This window comes from Filicampus tigris, chromosome 2, assembly GCF_054856515.1.
Source record: "Filicampus tigris isolate MCC_2025a chromosome 2, RoL_Ftig_1.0, whole genome shotgun sequence".
In the NCBI taxonomy this organism is placed as follows: domain Eukaryota; kingdom Metazoa; phylum Chordata; class Actinopteri; order Syngnathiformes; family Syngnathidae; genus Filicampus; species Filicampus tigris.
The window spans coordinates 26,397,012-26,418,247 of record NC_141218.1 but is presented as its reverse complement, the minus strand read 5'-3'; the positions used below and the strand labels follow the sequence as shown (position 1 = coordinate 26,418,247).

The 21,236-nt window shown below is 41.5% G+C and overlaps 1 protein-coding gene across 5 annotated transcripts; it reads right to left on the bottom strand.

Moving 5' to 3' along the window:
• Positions 1 to 458: 458 nt before the first annotated feature.
• On the bottom strand, positions 459 to 15,088 carry pmt (phosphoethanolamine methyltransferase). Of its 5 annotated transcripts, none has more exons than XM_086023561.1 (12): positions 15,069 to 15,088; positions 6,924 to 7,095; positions 6,213 to 6,368; positions 5,993 to 6,129; positions 5,761 to 5,912; positions 5,473 to 5,661; positions 4,815 to 4,904; positions 4,633 to 4,722; positions 4,418 to 4,540; positions 3,403 to 3,534; positions 1,460 to 1,576; positions 459 to 1,377 (listed from the first exon to the last, which is right to left on the bottom strand). In XM_086023561.1, exons 1-12 carry the CDS (start codon positions 15,073 to 15,075, stop codon positions 1,267 to 1,269), a joined length of 1,476 nt encoding a protein of 491 aa, XP_085879687.1. In that variant the 5' UTR covers positions 15,076 to 15,088; the 3' UTR covers positions 459 to 1,266. The 5 variants fall into 5 exon arrangements, with proteins under 5 accessions (XP_085879687.1, XP_085879688.1, XP_085879686.1 ...); XM_086023562.1 differs by lacking the exon at positions 15,069 to 15,088 and adding an exon at positions 9,942 to 10,085; XM_086023560.1 differs by lacking the exon at positions 15,069 to 15,088 and adding an exon at positions 9,662 to 9,805.
• Between the last annotated feature and the right edge of the window lie 6,148 nt (positions 15,089 to 21,236).

Below are 21,236 nucleotides of genomic sequence, written 5' to 3'. Positions count from 1 at the left end.
CGCTGGTAAGAGGCGGCGTATAACACAATTTCAGTGTAATTAACTCATTAACTGCCCTTGACGAATTAACTTGTCTTTTCACAGTCCAGCCATTCACTCCAAGGAAGTTATTCATATATTTTTTTTCAAATTTGTTCAAACGTTAGGGTAAAAGAGGGTCTGAAAATGTCTGGCAGTGAATGAGTTAAGTTGTTTTTTAGTGTCCCTTATTAGCGATTGAACTTAATTTCAGCACGACGTTGTGTTGTTCATGTCGGAGGCGACAGTTTGTGACGGGAATACTAATGCCAAAACTACACACAGGAAGTCGAGTCAATTCAGCCATTACGCTGTGACACGCTGCCGGGAACAACTTCATATGTTATTTGGTAATGTACGGTTTATTTTTCAGCTGTAGTGTGTGCGTTATAACACAATCCTAATGTGTTTTATTGCAAAACATTTGCGTTACAACGCAGTGAGTTTTCAGTTTTATTTTTATTTATTTTTTTCACAATAAAGTAATTATTGCAAAATAGGAGAACAAAAGACTTCCACTTCCGGGCCGTAGCTCTAAATGTACAGCGGTGGCATGAATAATATAGATATACTTTGCATGCAAAGGGATACGGTATGTACTAAATGTTAACAGTTAGTTAACAAAACAAAATTGCTATCCACTTTTTCCCTCGTTAGTGAGATAGCCGTCCTGTGGCGTAATACCATGGATTGAAACACTAGAGGGCAGACTATGCCAGTGAGTACAACGTTACCACAGGGAATGTACATGAAAAAGAAAACAAAGGACTCTCCAGTGTTGTGCAGGAAGTTAATAAAGGCGGCTCCCATGATATCCCAGAAGAGAACAGTGGTCTTTCTTTTTAAAAGAACCCAACACAACACATCAGTCGGTACTTGACCCGGTTAGGACGATTACAGGGACGGAGGAAAACCCCCTTCGTCCTTGCTTAATCGGTCCATTTTAAAAAACTTCTCACCCTCTGTCCCCAGGCTGGGCATCCATCCACGGATGGACAGACCGTTCCGTCACTGGGACGGACTGCTCATCTCTGTATACAACCACATTAATAATGATAAAACTGCTAATAATAATGATTAATTTTCTCAAAATTGAGATCAGCAAATACATAAATGAAATCCCCAAATGTCAACACTGAGCACATTAGTGTCAAACCAACTACAAATTTAATCATGTGTCATAAGGACTAATTTCCACCCGCCCCACCCACTTGTTTATTTGGTTATTATCCAATTAGAGGTAATCACTCAGTTCCTTCTTGCATGAAAAAGGCCCCATCGCTGGTCTCCGCTGTTAGAGCGCTCCAATTTTTCCCTCCAGCCGTTCACAATGGCATTATAGTCCTCCTCAGAGAATTCCTGCAGAGACACCTGCGGGTTAGAGAGCGGCTACCAGAGAGAGGACTACACATAGATTTGGAATTAAGGTTAAAGTGGCAACCTCAATGAATTCATTCTTGATTTCCTCTGCTCTCTGGAGCTCTTCCTTTATGACCTGGATGAACTGGGCTGTCCGGTCATTAGCCTGAACGTTACAGAAGCCAGCGTCCTGAATGAACTACGCCAGCGGACAAAAGGAGACAACATAAGCAATGAGGTGTACTGCATTAATGTGTGCCTGTTGCCTAAGGTTTTCCCCCCAAATCCGTACTGCGCTCCCCTTAGTCTCGGGTTATTTTTTCCCTCATCCTCCCTTATGTATTTTTCTTTCATCTGCGAACACGGGGTGCTGCAAAAGGCAAACTGGCAGACACCTGTTACGTACGGCCCCCGTTGGTCATTGTTTCTACTGTCTCTTGGACAGGTTGTGTCTGTTCCATTTTGTTGCACCCTGTGGTACATTGACAATCAAGCTATTCTGCTTGTGATTAACAGGTATATAGTAAACAAAAAAAAAATACGGAATGAAATGAATATGAACCCTTTCATGCAAAGCGGTCACTACAGTGGACAGCTATTTAAAAGCTATATTAATTAATCTAAAAAATATATCTATATTTTAAATAATAACATTAAATCATAATTAATGCATGAAAGGGTTAAAAATATCTTTCAAACTTTAGATGAATGAATGTAGGCGAAAGCAACTTTTAAATAGCTGTCCACTGTAGTGACCACTATGCATAAAAGGGTTCATTAAAAATAACTTCAAACTGAAAGAAAGAAATAGACAAATCTAAAGTGAACACGAGTGCCTTTTACAGAGACGCACATCTATATTTTCTGGATGCAAAGTCATCAATAAAGTCACTGTATGACAACTGCTCTGCATTGTCCAAATCAGTTTAGAAAAGACTGAAACAGGGACAGTTACTGCAATGTGAAGAGCTTTGGATAATATATAAATGTAATATGAAAACTACAACTGTTACTATTGCACTAGATCATCTGTTATAATAGACAATGCAAATACGTACTAGCCTACTACTACTATCAGTACAACGTCAGCAATACCGTAAATTGATAACTGATTGATAATTCTTTAACCAATATATTGGGTCAAGTTTGTGTACAACCACCATTATTTTGCTCATTTTACTATTCCTTTTCAGCCATTGAATGCATAGAGTGTTAAAAATATTCAATAAATGGTGATCGGGGCTGCTGGGGGTTTAGGGACTAATGAGTTGCTGGTTTATGTCACAAAGTTTTATTCCAACAACATCCACCTTCAAGTGAAGCAAGAGCTTACTCTTGTTTGGCCTTTTTCCTCCTCTATGGCTATGCTCACTGCAGCTCAATTCCGATTTTTTTTTTTTGCTATTATGCGACATGTTTCCGATGTTTTTTTCATGTAGTGTGAACAGTACAATTCATCCATCCATCCATTATCTGATATGATTGGCTTGTGGACATAAATCAGATATGTATCCAATGTCTTCATCATCATCTTTATATGAAATAAAGAGATCGAGGAGGAGGAGCGTCGCCTCATATCCCCTAAATATTTGGACAGCCTTCCACCGTGCTCCTCTGTTGATATAAGATAAGATGAGCCCCTACACACGGGATCATATCTACTTCTGTAAATACTGTGATTCGCGACATTGTTTTTTGATCCGTGTCACTCGATGTGCTTTGTACGCACATGCACAAGCAGGTGTGGTTCCAGAGTGGGGCCCCGGCAACCCGCATCCAAACAAGGGAAAGCATTTTCCAATAGTTGTTATCATCTTAGCGGTCTTTTGAACTGTCCTGCAAGTTGCATAAAGCCCCAGCCAACTTACTTTCTAGGATCAGTGGGACACACAAACACCTTGACCATGATAAGGTCACAGTTCAGGGAGGGGATTAACAATTACAGGAACATGAATTGAAAAATTGTGTTATTTAGTGCAGCTGTGGCATAAACTTTAGCATAACGAAGCTTTACTTTGTGCTTACCTTCCCATACTGTGACGGCGTGTAGAGGATGTAGCCTCGCTGTTTGACATAAGCTTCAAATTGGGGGGTGCATGGCTTCTCCCCACAACAGTAGTCACTGATAAGCAGCTGGCCCCCAGGCCTTAACCATGACTGGACATGAAGAGCACATACACGTTACTTGAGTAATAAACAACGTTGCTTTCAATTGGTGGTTCTCATGAAGATTTTGTGGAACACATACACTACTCACCGAAAAATAGGGATATTTGACCATTGGGTTAAATTTCAGGATGAATCTCAAATGCACTAGAACTTTTACAGGTAAACTTAATTTGACCTACTCTAAGCTTTTGAATGCGCATGTACAACTGTTTAATGTCAGTATTTTTGCATAACTTGCTGTTCTCTAATAAGTAGCTGAACGTCAAACTTCACAACATGCGTTTGATACAAGGAACGACCAAAACATTTCCAACGGCGTCCACTTCAGTGTTATTCTGTGACTCTTCCAGCCTCTTTCGCTGTTGCCACCTGCTGATGACATTAAGCTCAGTGACCAATTCCTTTCTGAAAACACCTTGTATGAAGCCTCAAAATGGTGAGATTCTGTTGATGAAATCTTAAGTGTTGTCTTGGTTTCATAATAAGTCAAACTGAGTGCACCTGTAAAGTTTACAGTGCTTCTTAGCTTCATCCTGAACTTTCACCCGCAAGCCAAATAGCCCGAATTTTTCAGTGAAATGTATAGGAATGGGTCGTTATTTTGAACGAAAATATTGTATCACCAGAGCTGTGCACGTGACCCTTTTTTGCCGGTGCGTCCTCCGTCCGCAACCTGGGAATCCTTCTGTTCTCGTCCCTCCGTCCTTATTCATAAAAATTATCGTCCTGTGACCCTGTCCTTTTGAAGCGCTTCCGTCCTTACATTCCGTCGATCCGACTTTTTAAAACCACGGTTAAGCGCCAAACTGGTAATCGGCCCATGCCTAGTGGTGTATAATGTCGATGCTATGGGCACACCTACTGTACTTACATGGAAACGTTTGAAAAGAGCGAGCTTGTCTGTAATGTGGAGGATTGTGTCTCTGCTGTAGATGACGTCAAATGAACCCTCTGGAAACGTCCTCTTAGTGGCATCAGCAACTTCAAAGTTAACCTATGGATTGTGATTTCCATTCACGTTAAACATGACCGAAGCCATAGACAATAAATGTTAAGGCTATCTGGTGTGTGAACCTTTCAACATACCGATGGCAACCTCTCAGCAAGCGCCCTCTCCATAGCGATACCCACCATGTTCTCCGAGAGGTCCAAGCCAAGCACCTCCACTCCGAATGTCTGAAATACATTATGACCAACTCTGCTATGTCAATTCAACAGTCAAGATGTTGTCGTTACGGGTTTTATTTGGCGGTTGCCTTAGCTCTGACCTTGGCCATGTAGAAATCTCCTCCACCGATACCACAGCCAACATCCAGAACTTTCTGGCCAGGCTGCAAGTTGAGCAGATCTACAAATTCCTGTTGTAACAAGGTCACGACGTTCATTTTCTGTTTTCTGCCATCATGTCCCATATTTGGTTGTTTGATATCAGCATGAATCAAAAACAACTATACAGTATGAGTCCTATGAAGATTTGTGGAGATGTGTGGCCCCCACATTCATTTTGTATACATCTTATCCTATCCAAACTCCATACAGGTAGGCCTGAATTGAGATTTGAAACGTGAACTTGTCAAAAGTGAGGCAGGCGTGCAAAGCCACATGCCCCATTGTGCTCCTTTTTTAAGGAAAATTACCGACAGAATCTTTGCTTGATGGCTTTGAGTGTCAGTGGAAGAGGATGAGCATGAAGGGAATGTTACAATGAATAAGGGGAACTTTGAACTATTCCAAAATGACTGAACTCAACTACAACATGTTCAAATAGTGGACAGCTATTCCATTAATTTCTGAAATTTTCGATTGAATTGAAAAAATAAACTTGATGTCCCTACATCTTTCCAGTACATCACTTGTTAAAGCCTGTGCCTTTCAAAGGCACCATATACCGGTACTGTATATTACAAGTGAACGTTTTGTTCTGACCTTGGTGGTGCTGGGCCCGCCTGTGCTGACATAACCCGACCCGAACATCTTCTCATAGCGCAGAATGCCCCTCCTAGTGTACTGCTTGTTGTCAAGGAACATCTGGAAGCTGCTGAATGTCTCCTTGGTGTCCGAAGAACGTGCCACCTTCTCCAACAACCAGCAGATCTGATTGGGGTTGTTCTTCACCTTTAGGTTGAAAGGACGAGCGCATATCAGAAACAAATGTCCAATCAGTGGCGTTGTTAAGGTTTCATTCAATATCGTGAAAGATCCAAACTAGAGTACCTCAATGTAGGTTTTGACCCTCTTCCTGAGTATAATGTCGAAACCAAACTTCTGACGCGCTTCTTCATCCTCCACTTGGACTGATGTGGCCAAGTGGTTGTACTGGGCCTCAGTGCGGTAACATGTCGGGTTGAACTCCCTTTTACAGTCACCTGTAAAGTGTGCACAAGGTGGGCCCTGTGTAGGGCGGCACAAATATCGAAATGGATATTGAACTGGATGAATTTTCTACCTGAGCGGTGGTTACATGATTCTCTGAAGAAGAGCGAACCACCGGGTCGCAACCACATCAGCATTTTCTTTAGCAACAAATGCAGCTCATCGTCACTGAGGTACATCAGCAGCCAGTTGGAGAAAACGAAGTCAACACTGAGGAGTGAGGGGGGTCGATACGATTACACAACATGTTTCCATCGGTACCATGGCTACAGGTGCACGTCCGCCATGCACACCTGTTTGAGGGTAATTCCAGCTTCGTGACATCAGCTTGGATGAAAGTAACGTTTTTGTGGTGCCCGTTGGTCTGCCTGTTCTTCTCCACAAAGCTCTGCATGAAATCCACGGCGGTCACGTGGTCCGCCTGTTTCATCAGATGGCTGGTGTATCGACTGTTTGATTAAAGTGGAAGTCAACCCCCCCAAAATTTTGCAATAATATGTTGAATGCGCGCCCACTAGTCTAAACACAGCATTCTGATTATAATTGTGTTTGTGGAATGAGTTAAAGAGGAAGGATATGTTTCCAGCAGGCTCACCGGTTGAAACACGGCATTCTGATTAATATTGCGTTTGTGGACTGTGAGTTAAGCCGCAAAATCCACCCCTTTTTAGCCATCTCAGGGGGCGGCCATTTTGTCATTTCTGTCGACGGAAAATGACATCACAACTGCTCAGGGCTCAGGTAACGACCAATCACGGGTCAGCTTCAGGAAAAACAGCTCAGCAGTGATCGGTCGTTACCTAGCCAGTCACCGCTATTCTATCCAAGTAGGACCAAACTAGGGAAAATGTAGAAATACCCAAAAGGGAGCTTTCTCCCATATTTGATCATATCAGTGAATGTGATACAGAAGTCCTACTCATGTTTAATCTTGTGCTCCTGCTTATAAAGTGAAAGCATGCTTCAGGAAAGGTGCACACCCTAGACCACGACTGCATGCTCACCCAATGCCGGCCCCCAGTTCCAGCACGCGATGTCCAGCCAGACTGGGCAGCATAGACAAGATCTCGGGCAGTTCCTGCTGTGTCAGCTCAATGGCGCGCGAATCCAGCATCATCTCCTCCACAGTGGCCTCCTTGGAGTGCTCCTTCCAAAACTCCATCATGGTTCTACGCACTGCATTGTGCACAGGACGCATGATCAATGGATGATATACAAATGTGGCTTATTGTCAATATGAAAACAAAAGTCAATTTTTCTAGCAAAGATTAAAAAAAAAAGTTCAATGTTCAATATCACTTTTTCAGACCGATACTAGTACGAGTACTCAACTCTGAACCGATACCACTAGTACTTTTCATACATAAAATTTCTATTAACCACTGTCAGATAGTTTTGATGACCTTTCATTTAATTCTGACAAAAGAACAGTCACTCTGCACAGAGAATTTAAGTTGAAGATAAAAAAACAACTCACTGTAATTTAGGATTCATTTTTAATAAATGAACAAATGTGCAAAATAAAACTGGCAACTCTCAGAGTTTTAGTGTCTGTTCAAAATAATTTGAAGTGCAAAACAATATTGCTTCAATTATTAACTGTTCAGCATGGCATTATGAAGCTGAATAATAGGGCTGAACAGTGTATCTCAATGTGCGTGTATCATATCAGCCGATATTGATAACTATTGATTGTTCTTTTTTAAACCTTTTCAGTTTAAAAGGTTTAAGAAATACAATCAAACACAACCATTCAGAGGGAAAATGCTATATTGCAAAATATAGGTACATACAAGGTCAAAAAAGTAGGTAGCAGCTGAGTATAACACTCTGTATAATCCTAGCAGTAAGTAAAAGGACTAAATAGACCTTATTAATGCACTATAACAACAGTCGATGAAAACTGGTAAATGTGTAAAGTTGGTAGACTGTATTCATGTAATACCGTAACAGAGAAAGTCAGCTTACCACCCAAATTGAGTTAGCAAATAAACATATAGGCTACATGTTGTTAGCAACACACTAATAATGCACTCTAAGCATTAATATAAACATTACAAACATTCATATAGTTACAGAAAATGCATCTTATTGGACATATTGGAGCGAGGACGTGGATGGAATTTAAAAGAGAAAAACTCCCTGTCAGCAATGCAGAAATTGAGTTAGCAAATAAATATATCCATTTTAGTAGCAACACACTAATAATGCATTCTAAGCATTAATATACACCTTATAAACATACAGACACCGGTACTTACAGACAGAAATCTTAATGGACATTTGAGAGGATTGGCATTGATGCAGTTCACTTAAAAAAATTTTTTTGTCAGCCATGCATTCCATTCACTTCCCGATATTAGAATGGTCACAAGAGGGGGGCCAGTGACTGACGGGTATCGGTGACCTTCTTGAAAGCTCCGTACCTTCAAATAAGGCTGGTATCAGATCAGGTATACTGATACCTGGTATCAGTAGTGGCCCGTTATCCCTAAAAATCTCAAATAGTAAAAGCTTGGAGCCACTTTATCTGGATCGGCACCAAACCATAATGACCTCTCCCTTCTTCATGCCCTCGCTGCTTTCCAAACAGACATATCCAAAAATATTCAGGGTGTGTAGGATGATTGAAAATGAAACATAAGAAAAGCAGATATATTTTAAGGAGCCACTGAGGTGAAATGGAAGAGGGAAAAAAGGTTGAAATTAAAAAAATAATAATAATAATAATTTAATAACTTTTTTAAAATCTTCCATGCCATGGGCTGCAATATTTTATGTTTTAATTTCAAACTTACATTTTAATTTTTTTTTTTTTTCTTAATAAATGCACCAACAGCATGATCAAAATTTCAAGCCAAACAAGCTCTGCTGGCAGATGTCCTGTTTACGCTGTCATTGCATCAGAATGGTTTTAACTACCGGTAAGTAACCAACCACACAAATGCTCCAAAACATTCTTAATATACATAATATCACCTGAAGGATGGTCACTATCAGGGTATGAAAAACAAAACAAAATAAAATAGTGTTTGACTTGTAATAACTCCATGGTGTACGCTGCTACTTTAGCTGGGATAGGGACAAATCCACCTATCCATTTTCTATTGATCTTGTCCTCGTTAGTGTGAGCTGGAATCAATCCCAGGTGACTTTGGACCAGAGACCGGGTACACCCTGGACCAAACGCAGAGCACATATTGACAAACAACCATCCACACTCAGCTTCATAGCCTTGGACAATTTCAAGTCATTAATGATTCTAACATGCATGCTTTTGGAATGTAGGAGAATGCTGGAGTACTCGCATAAATCCACGGGGAGAACAAACTACAACGAACAAACAAACTACACAGAAGAAGGCCGGGGCAGACATTAGAGGAGCCGTCTGCATTATACGAGAGCCGTGGAGGAGCATGAGTTGTCCTCTCCTAACTCTGAGAACAAATGTCTGACACGTCAGAACTATCAGACATTCTCGGTGCTAACCACTTGATTACCATGCCGCACTCCAGATAAAATGATAAAAATGAAAATTGAAAGCATGGTCGTTATAGGAGAGTTTTCTTCAGGTGTATTGACCTTGTAAGTCACCACCAAAATGATTTCCAAGCCTGAAGACAGATATATCCATGACACTCGATAAGAGCGGACATGCTTTTCCAAGCAAGTCAGGTGCCACCAGTCCCAATTACAACCTCAGCAACATCAAACATGTTTAAACCATCCCACTTCCACATACCGTGCTCCATAGTGCTCTTTGAAAGTTTACTTCCAGCCCTCCAGTCAAGCACAATTGGAGACCTCTCCCCCCCCCCCCCCCCCTGTTGCAATTTATATCAGATGAGGCCATGAGGTGTAAGAACCAGACCATGAGCAAGTGTCCAATCTGAGTGAAGAGGGCGTGGGCTGGGGTAGGGAGATAAGTAGTGGGCAGTGGCACAATTAAAAAATAAAAAATACATTTTTTTCAGCGCAGGAAAGTACACAAAGCCGGAATGAGTTAAAGTAGTAAGACTCACGATGAAGAAGAAATCCCGCGACCGTCAGTCTTTCACGTCACCCGGAACAGGACCACGACCTCTCTCTCTCTCTCTCTCTCTCTCTCTCTCTCTCTCTCTCTCTCTCTCTCTCTCTCTCTCTCTCTCTCTCTCTCTCTCTCTCTCTCTCTCTCTCTCTCTCTCTCTCTCTCCTCTCCTCTTTCTCTCTCTCTCTCTCTCATTTGTTTTGTTTTGACACGTAGGAACTGTGCGCTGTGGCATGCGGCCATTGCGCAACATTGCATCATGGTGAAGGGGTGTGGTGGTGAATCTCTTTCTTGTTGTGAAAGTTATAAAGTTATTACAGCTCTCACACACAAACATATATATATGTATATATATATATATATATATATATATATATATATATATATATATATATATATATATATATATATATATATATAATAATATAATACTATAACAATATAACAATAACAATATTAAAGAGACAGATGTAGAATGTTTACATTTTTCAATGTTCATTCATTTGAAAAAAAAAACACTATTACTTTGAATAATGTGCAAAAAAAAATGTTCTATCACATCAACGTACATTCTTAAAAATATATAATCGTAGGTCTAGCCATCAGTTATCCAATCCGTTTATCCTCACAAGGGTCACGGTCATACTCCCACGTTTCCTCCCACATTCCAAAAATATGCATGGTAGATTGATCGGACACTCTAAATTGCCCCTAGGTGTGATTGTTTGTCTCTGTGTGTCCTGCAATTGGTTGGCGACCAATTCGGGGATGCAAAGGGATAAGGTACTAAATGTTAACAGTTAGTTAACAAAACAAAATTGCTATCCCGGATTACAGGCCGGGCATGTTTCTAAATGGAATCCTGACTCCTGTGGCATTATCCATGGTATTACATGTTGAACCACTAGAGAGCAGAAAGTGGATGTGCAATGTGACTACTAGGAAGCATATGAATAGTGTTGTGCAGGCAATGAATGAAGGCGGCTGCGTAGAAGAGAACATGCAGTGGTCTTGCTTTGTAAAAGAACCCAACACAACACGCTCAGTCGGTACTTGACCCGGTTAGGGACGAATAGAGGGACGGACGAAAACCAACTTCCATCCGTGCTTAGCCCGTCCTTTTTTAAAAAAAAACTTCTCAATATATACCGTATTGACCCGAATATAAGATGGTGTTTTTTTGCATTGAAATAAGACTGGAAAAGTGGGGCTCGTCTTATTTTCGAGGTCTAGACGTTATACCCATTCACGACGCTTGATGGGGCCAGATATCATTGACGCGAATGCTGAACTTGACTCCCCAGGCCAAAGCTCCTGTCACGTGAGGATGACGTGCGCACAGCGACGCAGATAATTGCCGTGAGATACAGATAATGTTCTGTCATGACAGATCTCAGCTACTCTCAAGTTAAACCAGTTTGCATTATTTTATTGCAATGTTTTTCCTTATTCAGATTTGTTTCAAGACTACAGTTACAGTTAGACTCCACTTTGACGGTTAATGCAGTTATTGCAATTTTGTTGTTTGATCACAATAGATTGGTTTATTTACATTTCAAAAACCACTAGCCATTCATTTACGAATCAGATTGCACTTTAGTTTACATATTTAAATGTTCAGATATTAAGATTTGAATGAGGCAAAATAACATGCTTTTTCTCTCAAATATATATATATATATATATATATATATATATATATATAACGGTACGCTAAATCACATTTCGGTTGGGTTTTTTGGAAACTTCGGTTCGGTATATTTCGGTTTTAGAATTTATACCGAATTTAGAAAAAATAAATAAAAGCGAACCATTCGGGTGATATTCTAAGAAATTACACCAGAATAAAAAATACATGAACGATAATGAACTGAACGCAAGTGGACCGAACCGAATTTGCCATACCGAAACGTTTATACACACATACAGTATGTACTATAAAACACATTAAAAAAATTAAGTAGTCTCTGTACAAGTCTGTACATGTTTGTGTGCACCATTTGTGACTTTTTACACAGTTCCAATGCACAGTCAAAGTTCATGACACACAGATCTGGATGGAGCAGGTCATTGAGATAGCAATGTGAACATTTGAAGTACGGTAGTAAAAACACAGAGAATCACAATGTTTGGTTGTGTATAATGTTGTCAGTGACAAGGTGTCATGGTCAGGTACACGTTAATAGCACAACAATATAGAGAGTGTCAGTACATGTTAACTTCTTCAGTGAGGCTCATGAAATCCCTTTAGGGAAAAGTCCCTTTTACAGGTTTACATGGAAACATGTAGCCTATAGATATTTGCAACTGCATTCAATTACAATTATAAATTACTGTCATTTCTAGTATTTGGTCCAAAGTGCACTAAAGGGGAAAACAAGGTTACCTTGAGACACGTATGTATGATGTACTGTATTACGCAACCATACATTTTCTACAACTCTTGTCCTCATTAGGGTCACGGGTGAGCTGGAGCCTATCCCAACTGACTTTGGGCGAGAGGCGGGATACACCCTAGACTGCTCAACAGCCAATCGCAGGGCAAGATGACAAAAAGACTGCCCGAGTGAATAACGGGTGACTGCAGGTGTTCAGATGTTGAAAATGAGAGTAGGAGTTAGTACGAGGCTGTAAATTATTATTCAGAGATAACATTTACACCGCTGTTGTTTACTTTGTCTTAAATATGACATTTTTATTCTATGGGCTCCAGCACACCCACGACCCTTGTGAGGATAAGCCGTTTGGATAATGGATGAATTTTAACCTTTCAAGTCACCTTGACCTCAAATTGTTACATGCTCAGGCCTTCATAAACTTCCTCTCACAGCAACACCGATATGAATACATTATTAGTGACAAAAAGTACTTTTAGGACTTTATCAGCAGAAGCAACCTTTTGCATTCATTACACTTTGATCCTTTTATTTAGTGCACTTGAGACCAAGGACATACTGACAATGGCCATGTGGATATTATTTTCACTAGGTGGCAGTAATGGTTCATAAAGGCAGTCAGAACATACTGTAAGTGAAGTTGGTGAGCTGCTTAGAGCTTGTGGAAAGATCATTTATTCATATCAGTACGTATATAATATTGATAATGGACACACTTTTATTATTATTTTGATGAATAAAATTAATGTAGAAAATCTAATGAATTAATAAGGCAGCAGAGTGAGTTCAAATGATTAAATAGACTGGAAAAAATAGGTCATAATACTAATATGTAGTTAACAAATGAGTGGAAAAATGTTGTTGGGTTATCAAAATAATTATTAAAAAAATGTTGATGAATTTGATTATATGATATATCCTCCCGCAATCCTTGTGACATTCATTTGTTTGAGTATAAGGGAAATCATAAGTTGCTAAATGAAGCTTTTCCCACGTGAACTTGACTGGAGGTAAAAAAAATATAAATTTTATAAATATATATTTTAAATGTATCTTCACATAAAAGATTTATTGGATATCCTGGCGAACCACATCTTCAAGTTCTTTCAGGTTTTTTCTCCCATGAGATGGAAAGGTGGAATGAAATATTAGCAGTGAGTAAATGCACTTATTTATTGATCTCCTTTGAGGGTGCATCTTTAAATTATAGAACAGTGCAGGCACAACACTGCTCTTAAAAATATATTTTGACAAACATCATGTGTACTTTTCCTGCTTTCTCCTTCATTCCTCCATGCAGCCACCCGTATTCTGTCTACAACAGAGAGCATTCTTAGATTCTGCATTGACATCAACTACTCTCATATAGGAGACATTCTGCTGCACTCAGCGCAGTGAGTCACAGTAACCCAGACTTGCACTCCACATGTTTAAGATGTTATTTTCCTGCAGGGAGTTGATGACGCATTCATGGTGAATTAAAAAGAATTAGATTTATTTGAATTTTTTTTTTATTTATTTTGGGACAGCTCATAAGCAGGAGCAAATTGGGAAGCAATTTTAGTAGACGACACCACAGTACAACAGACACTCACACACATGATGGCAATTTATGTGGAAGGGGACGCTAGGTTAGCATTTAATCCATGTGCAAAGTCACAGCTATGAGAACAGATAGTTGTGATATTGATCAAATTACATATTAACTTCATACAGTAATACATTTTAGAATGTCGACCAAACAAACTGCTTATGTTTACACGTCTTGTACAATAGTTGGCAACATGAAAGTTGCTCACTCCTGTAACGATTCGGGTTGGGCATCGTTTGAATTTGGGCGATTCCGGTTCCTCGATTCGATTTCTAACAATTCTTGATTCCTATTCTTTTTTTTTTTTTTGCAGGGGGGGAGTCCACATATTTGTTTCATGAACTTACTGTATATGAATTTCCCTTTGATTTTCTCAATGGATATTTTCAACAAATATATTCATATCAAACCTATGACCTCGAATTATCCACAAGTGAGATTTATTTTGGAGAACCTCAAGAAAATTAGGAATCGAAATGTGGCACCGACATATATTCATAAAAAATAGACAGTGTGGTTGGTGCACCTCCGTGCACTTCCTCGTCGTTTAAGAGCAGTTGCCTGCCAGACATTTATCTTACTTGCCCATATTGTTATCACCACTGCTTCTAACGGTGGTATTACACCCTGCCACACTGTTGGCACTTGAAAATGGTGAGGAAAATAATCATTTAAATAGAAAACGAGTTTAGCGCCCACTATTTGAGATCTTAATAAATGGACTTTGATACAGTATGCGCATACAAGTTCAGTGCATGAGTGTGTCTGCTCAGTTGCTGATGTCATGGTGTGGAAAATGCGGTTAATATTAAAACGAAAAGCTGTCTTTTAGACCGTAACTGTTTTTTCGTGCCCATGTCAAGTCTGTGGCAGTAGAATAGTAGACGTCAGCGCAGAGAATACAGAAATGTGCGTAGCTACAGCACATTCTAATGCCAAAAGCAATAGAACTCTCGGAGGGAGGAGGGTAAAACGTGTAGCCTTGTACTTAAGGTGACACCTGCACATTGAGTTCAGTCATCAAATCAGATAAGGATGACGTTGCTCTGAGTCTGATTGACAGCATAAAACTGAATTCATTATTTCTGGCTCTCTATCAGCGCGGGAATCAGTTCCCCTGGGATGACTTACTTACCTTGCATCCACCTCCAGCACCGTTTACATCTGACACCCTTCCGACTTGAACACTTCAGGCCTGTAATCCAAGTGGAGGGAGGCCCTCATGAGCTCAGGAGAGGTCATGTAACGCAGCCACAGTGCAAAAGACAACAGTAAGGAAAATGGGAGAGTGGGAGAAGATAAAGCCGGTGAAAATGTGGATGGGAAAGACATGTTGGCAATGCAAATGACTGGTAGCCAGGATCACACTTTTGTTTGCACTCAGCTCATTAGCATAGCGAGGAAAGTGTATATGAACAAGTACCTGGTATTTCATCTCTTTCCTCTGGCTGGGCTGTTCCCTCTGATTCCGGTGAACATTTCAGTATGCCTTAGATTCCTGGAAAGTTAAGTCATCTGGTTGCTTCTAAGGTGCTAGACGTTCTCACCAGTTGTTTTTTGTTGTTGTCCTACCCTACAAATCCAAACTTCAGAGAGCTGACTTTGAAAACCACCATTACAAACTCCAATGCACTTGTAGGCCTGCAAAGGCCAAACAATCCCGAATAGATCGGAAAAAAAACCTACTACATCCCTGCATCATTTAAAAAAAAAAAAAAGTATTTATTGTCCACATTAAGATCACAGGTAACTGGAGCCACTCTCAGATGACTTTGGGCGACAGTTGGGATACACCCTGGACCGATTCGGTCGCAGGTCATTTGCCGCACAGCAAGCTCCAGCAAGCACACAAGCACAAGCAAGCTGCAAGTTTCATCACAGCTCAATTTGCTGGATCCAGTGCGATGTAAACAGACGACAAAGTCAAAAAGCAAATCTAAAATATTTAAGACGTGCTACAACCTGTACTAGCATGCCTTCAATTTTATCAAGATTTTTAAGCTGTTGGGTTTGAAATACAGTATGACATTTTACTCACTGCATATTAAATTTTTCCACCCTCCCCAAAAAAGGTCTTGAAAATAGATCAAAATCACCCTGTTTTTTAGAAATGAAACTGAAGAGTCCAGAGGTTTATGTAAATGGATGCTTCCAACATGACCTTTAAATCCATCATCTGAGCGCAACTCTCATGACAGCACAAACATGACTCATTAAGATCAGTTGGAGGCAAAGGATGGCTCATAAAAACCAGTCTATAAACAGGAAATGTACCTTTCGACTTAAACTCAACGCTCGAGTAACTACGGGCTTATAGCGCCACCAGTTGCTTGTTTTATGTTTGACAATTGGCAATAAGCGTCTACCCCATAGTGAAGGGAAGAATTCCTGCTTGGTTTGAGTATCGAATAAATAAACATTTTACATCAATTATTACATTTAGCTTATTGCACTGAAGAATGACCTTTTTCCTTTTGTGTTTGAACCAAATACATAACGCTCCCGTGACTGCACTGGTATTAAAGCACCATTTGGCCGGAGGGAACACAAAATTTGGCTTGCGCGTAGGCTGACGTCTGCTTTGATCATCATTTATTATAATGTAAGCAGACACCAGACTAAGCCGACCAATCTAAATTTGGGTCAGGCATCTTCAAAAAGCTTCTTTGCAGCACTGTTAGTTGTTGCCTTCATAAATGCCATACTGTAAATAGAGCATTTTCCAGACTAATTTGGAATGACATACATGACTTTAGAATAAACTGAAATACGGACTGTCAAAAGTGCATCATTAACTTTATATGCCTTCTAAAGAGGAATTAAAGCACAATAAGGTTACAGTGTGTGCACCAGCTGTGCAGATTTTCCTACTTAAAACATTTAATAAAGGCCAAAGAGGCGCAGGTGACTCCAAGCTAAAGTTAGCATGAGTGTAAAAGCATTTAATGAGAGGAAGCTTGACTTTGACTGAATCATAAGTAACATTATGAACTTTGGCTCCTCGGGGACTCACCATAGTCTCCACATCCGCCGGCGTACAGGATGTCGCATAGAAAGGCTGCTTTTGGAAAACGTATGGAAAATATGATGATGTATTGTGTGAGCCAGGATACTGACGTTATAGTTGGTGCAGTAATACAAGAGGTGGTGATGTCTGATCATGTTCTGCGCTTTGACTTCGTTGACCTTCACTTGGAAAATGTTTAAACATTGACCTGAACTTATTACATTGACAATTTGTAAGATTTTTCCACAGGGTGCGTTAAAGGACATTAAGGGGACAAATTAGGGTTTGAACTACCGGAGCAATTCAGCGTGTCAAATGTAAAATAACTAAATGTTATGTATCGTATCTATAAATAAAGTACACAGTAATATTACAGTATCTGTAAACACATTTACCAATGACTTACTGTGAAACTTGCTTCTTTATAAAATTATTCAACCACAATCAAATTGTGGAACATCTTTATCACAGCTGAACTAAAATTGGCTTTGAGGACCAATAATGCACTGCAATAGTGTCAAGCTCGGTTCAGACTTTTTTTTTTTTTTAAATCACTATGTACAAAAGTTACACTTGTGGAAGTATAACAATATTGGATGAGATTGAACTGGAAATTTTTGGGGAAATCATGTCATCCATACATGACAGATATTATTCCAACCTTAAAAAAAATTCTCATAACTGAACTACGAATGAAATGGGATCTAATTAATAAAGAAAGACCAACAAACTGTTTTGACAGTTTTGCCAGTCCAGGAGCAACATGACCTATTAACGCATCACATATGGGGACATCTATAATACATATAATTACTGTTTTGGTTAAGTGTCCGTATAGACTGTAAATGAAAAAAACAAAAAAAATGGAAAAATAACATTTGCTGAGTACACCAAATGATCCTGTTGACCTTTTGTGTCCACTGTCATCTTTGATTCATCTGCTGCAGGATAAACAACTGTCCGCCGATGTTAGTAATGTTCATGTGTGCAGTCAGCGCAGCCAACACAGCAAACAGGCACGAAGAATCATAAGCGGCTTTTTTTGCTGATTACAATTGGGAGCACTGGCTATTTATAGGACATGAAAGGTAGACGAGGGGGTGTATTGATATGAAGCAGCCTGAGGAGAACAACATGGTCTCCTCCCACTCAGCAAGTCTTCTTGAAAAGATGGAGGTGGGGAAAACACAGGAAGGAGTGGAATAAACACGATGGAATACATTTGGCTTCCAGAATATTTTAGATTCATGTTTAGTCTTTAACCAACTTTGATGTTTGTTGCCAATACACATCATCATTAAAAGGGGCAGGGGTCTATTATAAAAATGCCTTCTGTCATTTAAAAGTTCAAATGTGTGCTGTGCAAGTTTCCATCCATGCAAACTCCTGAGACTCATCCCACCCTGCACGTGGCCTGTTTGAACTCCCCTTTGAATTTTGCACCGGAAAACCACCTGATATCCGAAGATTCTGTTTTAGCATAAAAAAAACAAAAAAAAAAACACTTAGTACCAGGTCTCACATAAAAGACCTTACATTCATATTTAACAAAATTGACTTGCATGGCACGTTGGCAAAATGAATTGCTCACCTCTGACTTGCGGTATGGGGCGCTGTGATTATTTAGCACAGCCATCTTCTATGGCCACTTTTTTTGCACCACGCACGGATTTTGTGTGAAGACATATTTTGACGGACTGTCGAAGTTGTGGTGCGGCAACGCAGAGACAACCATCTCGCCGGCGAGGACCGTCTCACAGCAATTGTAGCCGTTAGCGGGGAGTCAGCCAAGTCAAGCCAGCCACACTGGTCGTTCATTGGCTGCTATGCAACTAAGCCAAACAAGTAATACTGTGGATCAGGGGTGGGTAAGTCCAGTCCTCAAGGGCCGCTATCCTGGATGTTTTGTCTCCCTGCTCCAGCACACCTGATCAGGATCGTTATCCAGCTTCTGCAGAGCTTGTTGGTGAGCTGACCATTTGGTGTGTTGGAGCAAAACCATAAAACACCCAAGATACCGGCCCTGGAGGACCGGAATTGCTCACTCCTGTTGTACATCAATGCTTCACCTAGCTTTTGTTTTGAAGTTGGCCGTTGGAAGCAATCATCGTGGCGACTGACTTGACTCTGAATTGAGGCCGGCCTGACCGCAGTCTAGCTGACCGGCTGAGCAGCAATATGCTTAGCATGCAAATGTGCAGTGACAGGCTTGAATGGTATGCGCACCCCATGTATCTAAAACATTATTTGCACTGTACTGTAATACTGAGCGTGTACACTGAAAGAATTTTGCACTTCTACTCTTATCAGTATTACTGCATGATTGCATTTTTATCTGTTAATGATGTTCTGTACTTTCCATTTGTGCATTTATCCTGAATATTTTGGTCTCCATTTTGCCATCGCAAAGACTATTGTGTCCAACGCAAAGCGCAGTCCAACTGTGGACATGGGTGTTTTCCTTTGGTATTTTTTGGACCGGCGCGGTTAGAAATGTGCATTCGCGCCGTTGTGGGAGTGAACACAACCGACTTCATCCCTGGCCAATCAAGGCAGCTCCTCTCAATCTCTTTAAATTCAGCACAGGTGAGGCGCGCGGTCAGCGGAACGCATAATCTGTCACATAATTTGGCTTCGATCAAATGGGAGCTATGCTAACCGTGTGGAGGAACATAAAGGTAAACACTTGCAGTTTGATTTCAAAACATCAACAATGACAGGTTGGAGGAGCAGCTGCTGCAGAATAACGCCAGGGGAGTCTGGAGGGGCCTGAAGACCATCTCAGGCCACGGACAACCCAAGACCCGGACTGAGGGGGACCTGCAGTGGGCAAATGAGCTGAATCTCTTTTTCAATAGGTTCGATCAGATGCCTGCCTCCACTCAGTCTCTCCTGCTGCAGTCTCCACCTACTCCTCCTGCTGGGCGTGTCACCCCCTCCCCTCTTTTCTCCACAGACTCCAGCTCCCAGCTACACCAGATAGCCACCACTCCTTCCTGTCCAGCCTTGGCCTTCACAACATCTCAGGTGAGGAACCAGCTGAAGAAGATGAAGGCGAGGAAGGCAGCGGGTCCAGATGGCATCAGCCCCCAGCTCCTCAAATCCTGCGCAGACCAGCTGTGTGGAATTGTCCAGCACATGTTCAACCTGAGCCTGAAGCTGGGCAGGGTCCCCCAGCTATGGAAAACATCCTGCCTGGTCCCGGTGCCAAAGACCCCCCACCCGAAGGAGCTCAACAGCTTCAGACCGGTGGCGCTGACGTCTCACCTGATGAAGACCCTGGAGAGACTGGTCCTTGTCCACCTGCGCCCCCTGGTGAGCTCCTCAATGGACCCACTCCAGTTCGCATACCAGCCTGGCATCAGTGTGGATGATGCCATCATCTACCTCCTCCACACTTCACTCTCCCACCTGGAGAAGGCGGGGAGCACTGTGAGGATCATGTTCTTTGATTTCTCCAGTGCTTTCAACACCATCCAGCCCACCCTACTGGGAGACAAGCTGGAGCGGGCGGGGGTGGCGCACCACCTCACCACATGGATCCAGGACTACCTCACAAACCGGCCACAGTATGTGAGAACACAGGACTGTGTGTCTGACGTGCTCCTCTGCAGCACGGGGGCCCCACAGGGAACTGTCTTGGCTCCCTTCCTGTTCACCCTCTACACCTCGGACTTCAACTACAACACCCCTACCTGTCACCTGCAGAAGTTCTCTGACGACTCTGCGATTGTCGGCCTCATCACAGGCGGAGATGATCGGGAGTACAGAGAACTTACTCAGGGTTTTGTGGATTGGTGCCAGCAGAACCGCCTCCTGATCAATGCGGGGAAATCCAAAGAAATGGTGGTGGATTTCGGTAGGCGCCAGCACTCTTCACCTGCACCAGTGAATATCCGGGGAACAGATGTTGAGAGAGTCTCAACTTACAAGTACCTGGGTGTTCATCTGAACAATAAACTGGACTGGTGTGACAACACAGACGCCCTCTATAGGAAGAGTCAGAGCAGACTCTTCCTACTCAGGAGACTGAGGTCTTTTGGGGTTCAGGGGACACTCCTCAGGAACTTTTATGACTCGGTGGTTGCATCGGTCATCTTCCAGGGAGTGGTCACCTGGGCAGGCGGCGTCTCGGCCCGGGACAAGAAGCGGCTGGACAAACTGGTCAAGAGGGCCGGCTCTGTCCTGGGCTGCTCCCTGGACTCTGTGGACTCGGTGGGGGACAGGAGGATGTTGGCCAAGCTGTCATCAATGCTGGGCAACCCGGACCACCCCCTCCAGGGCACCCTAACAGCA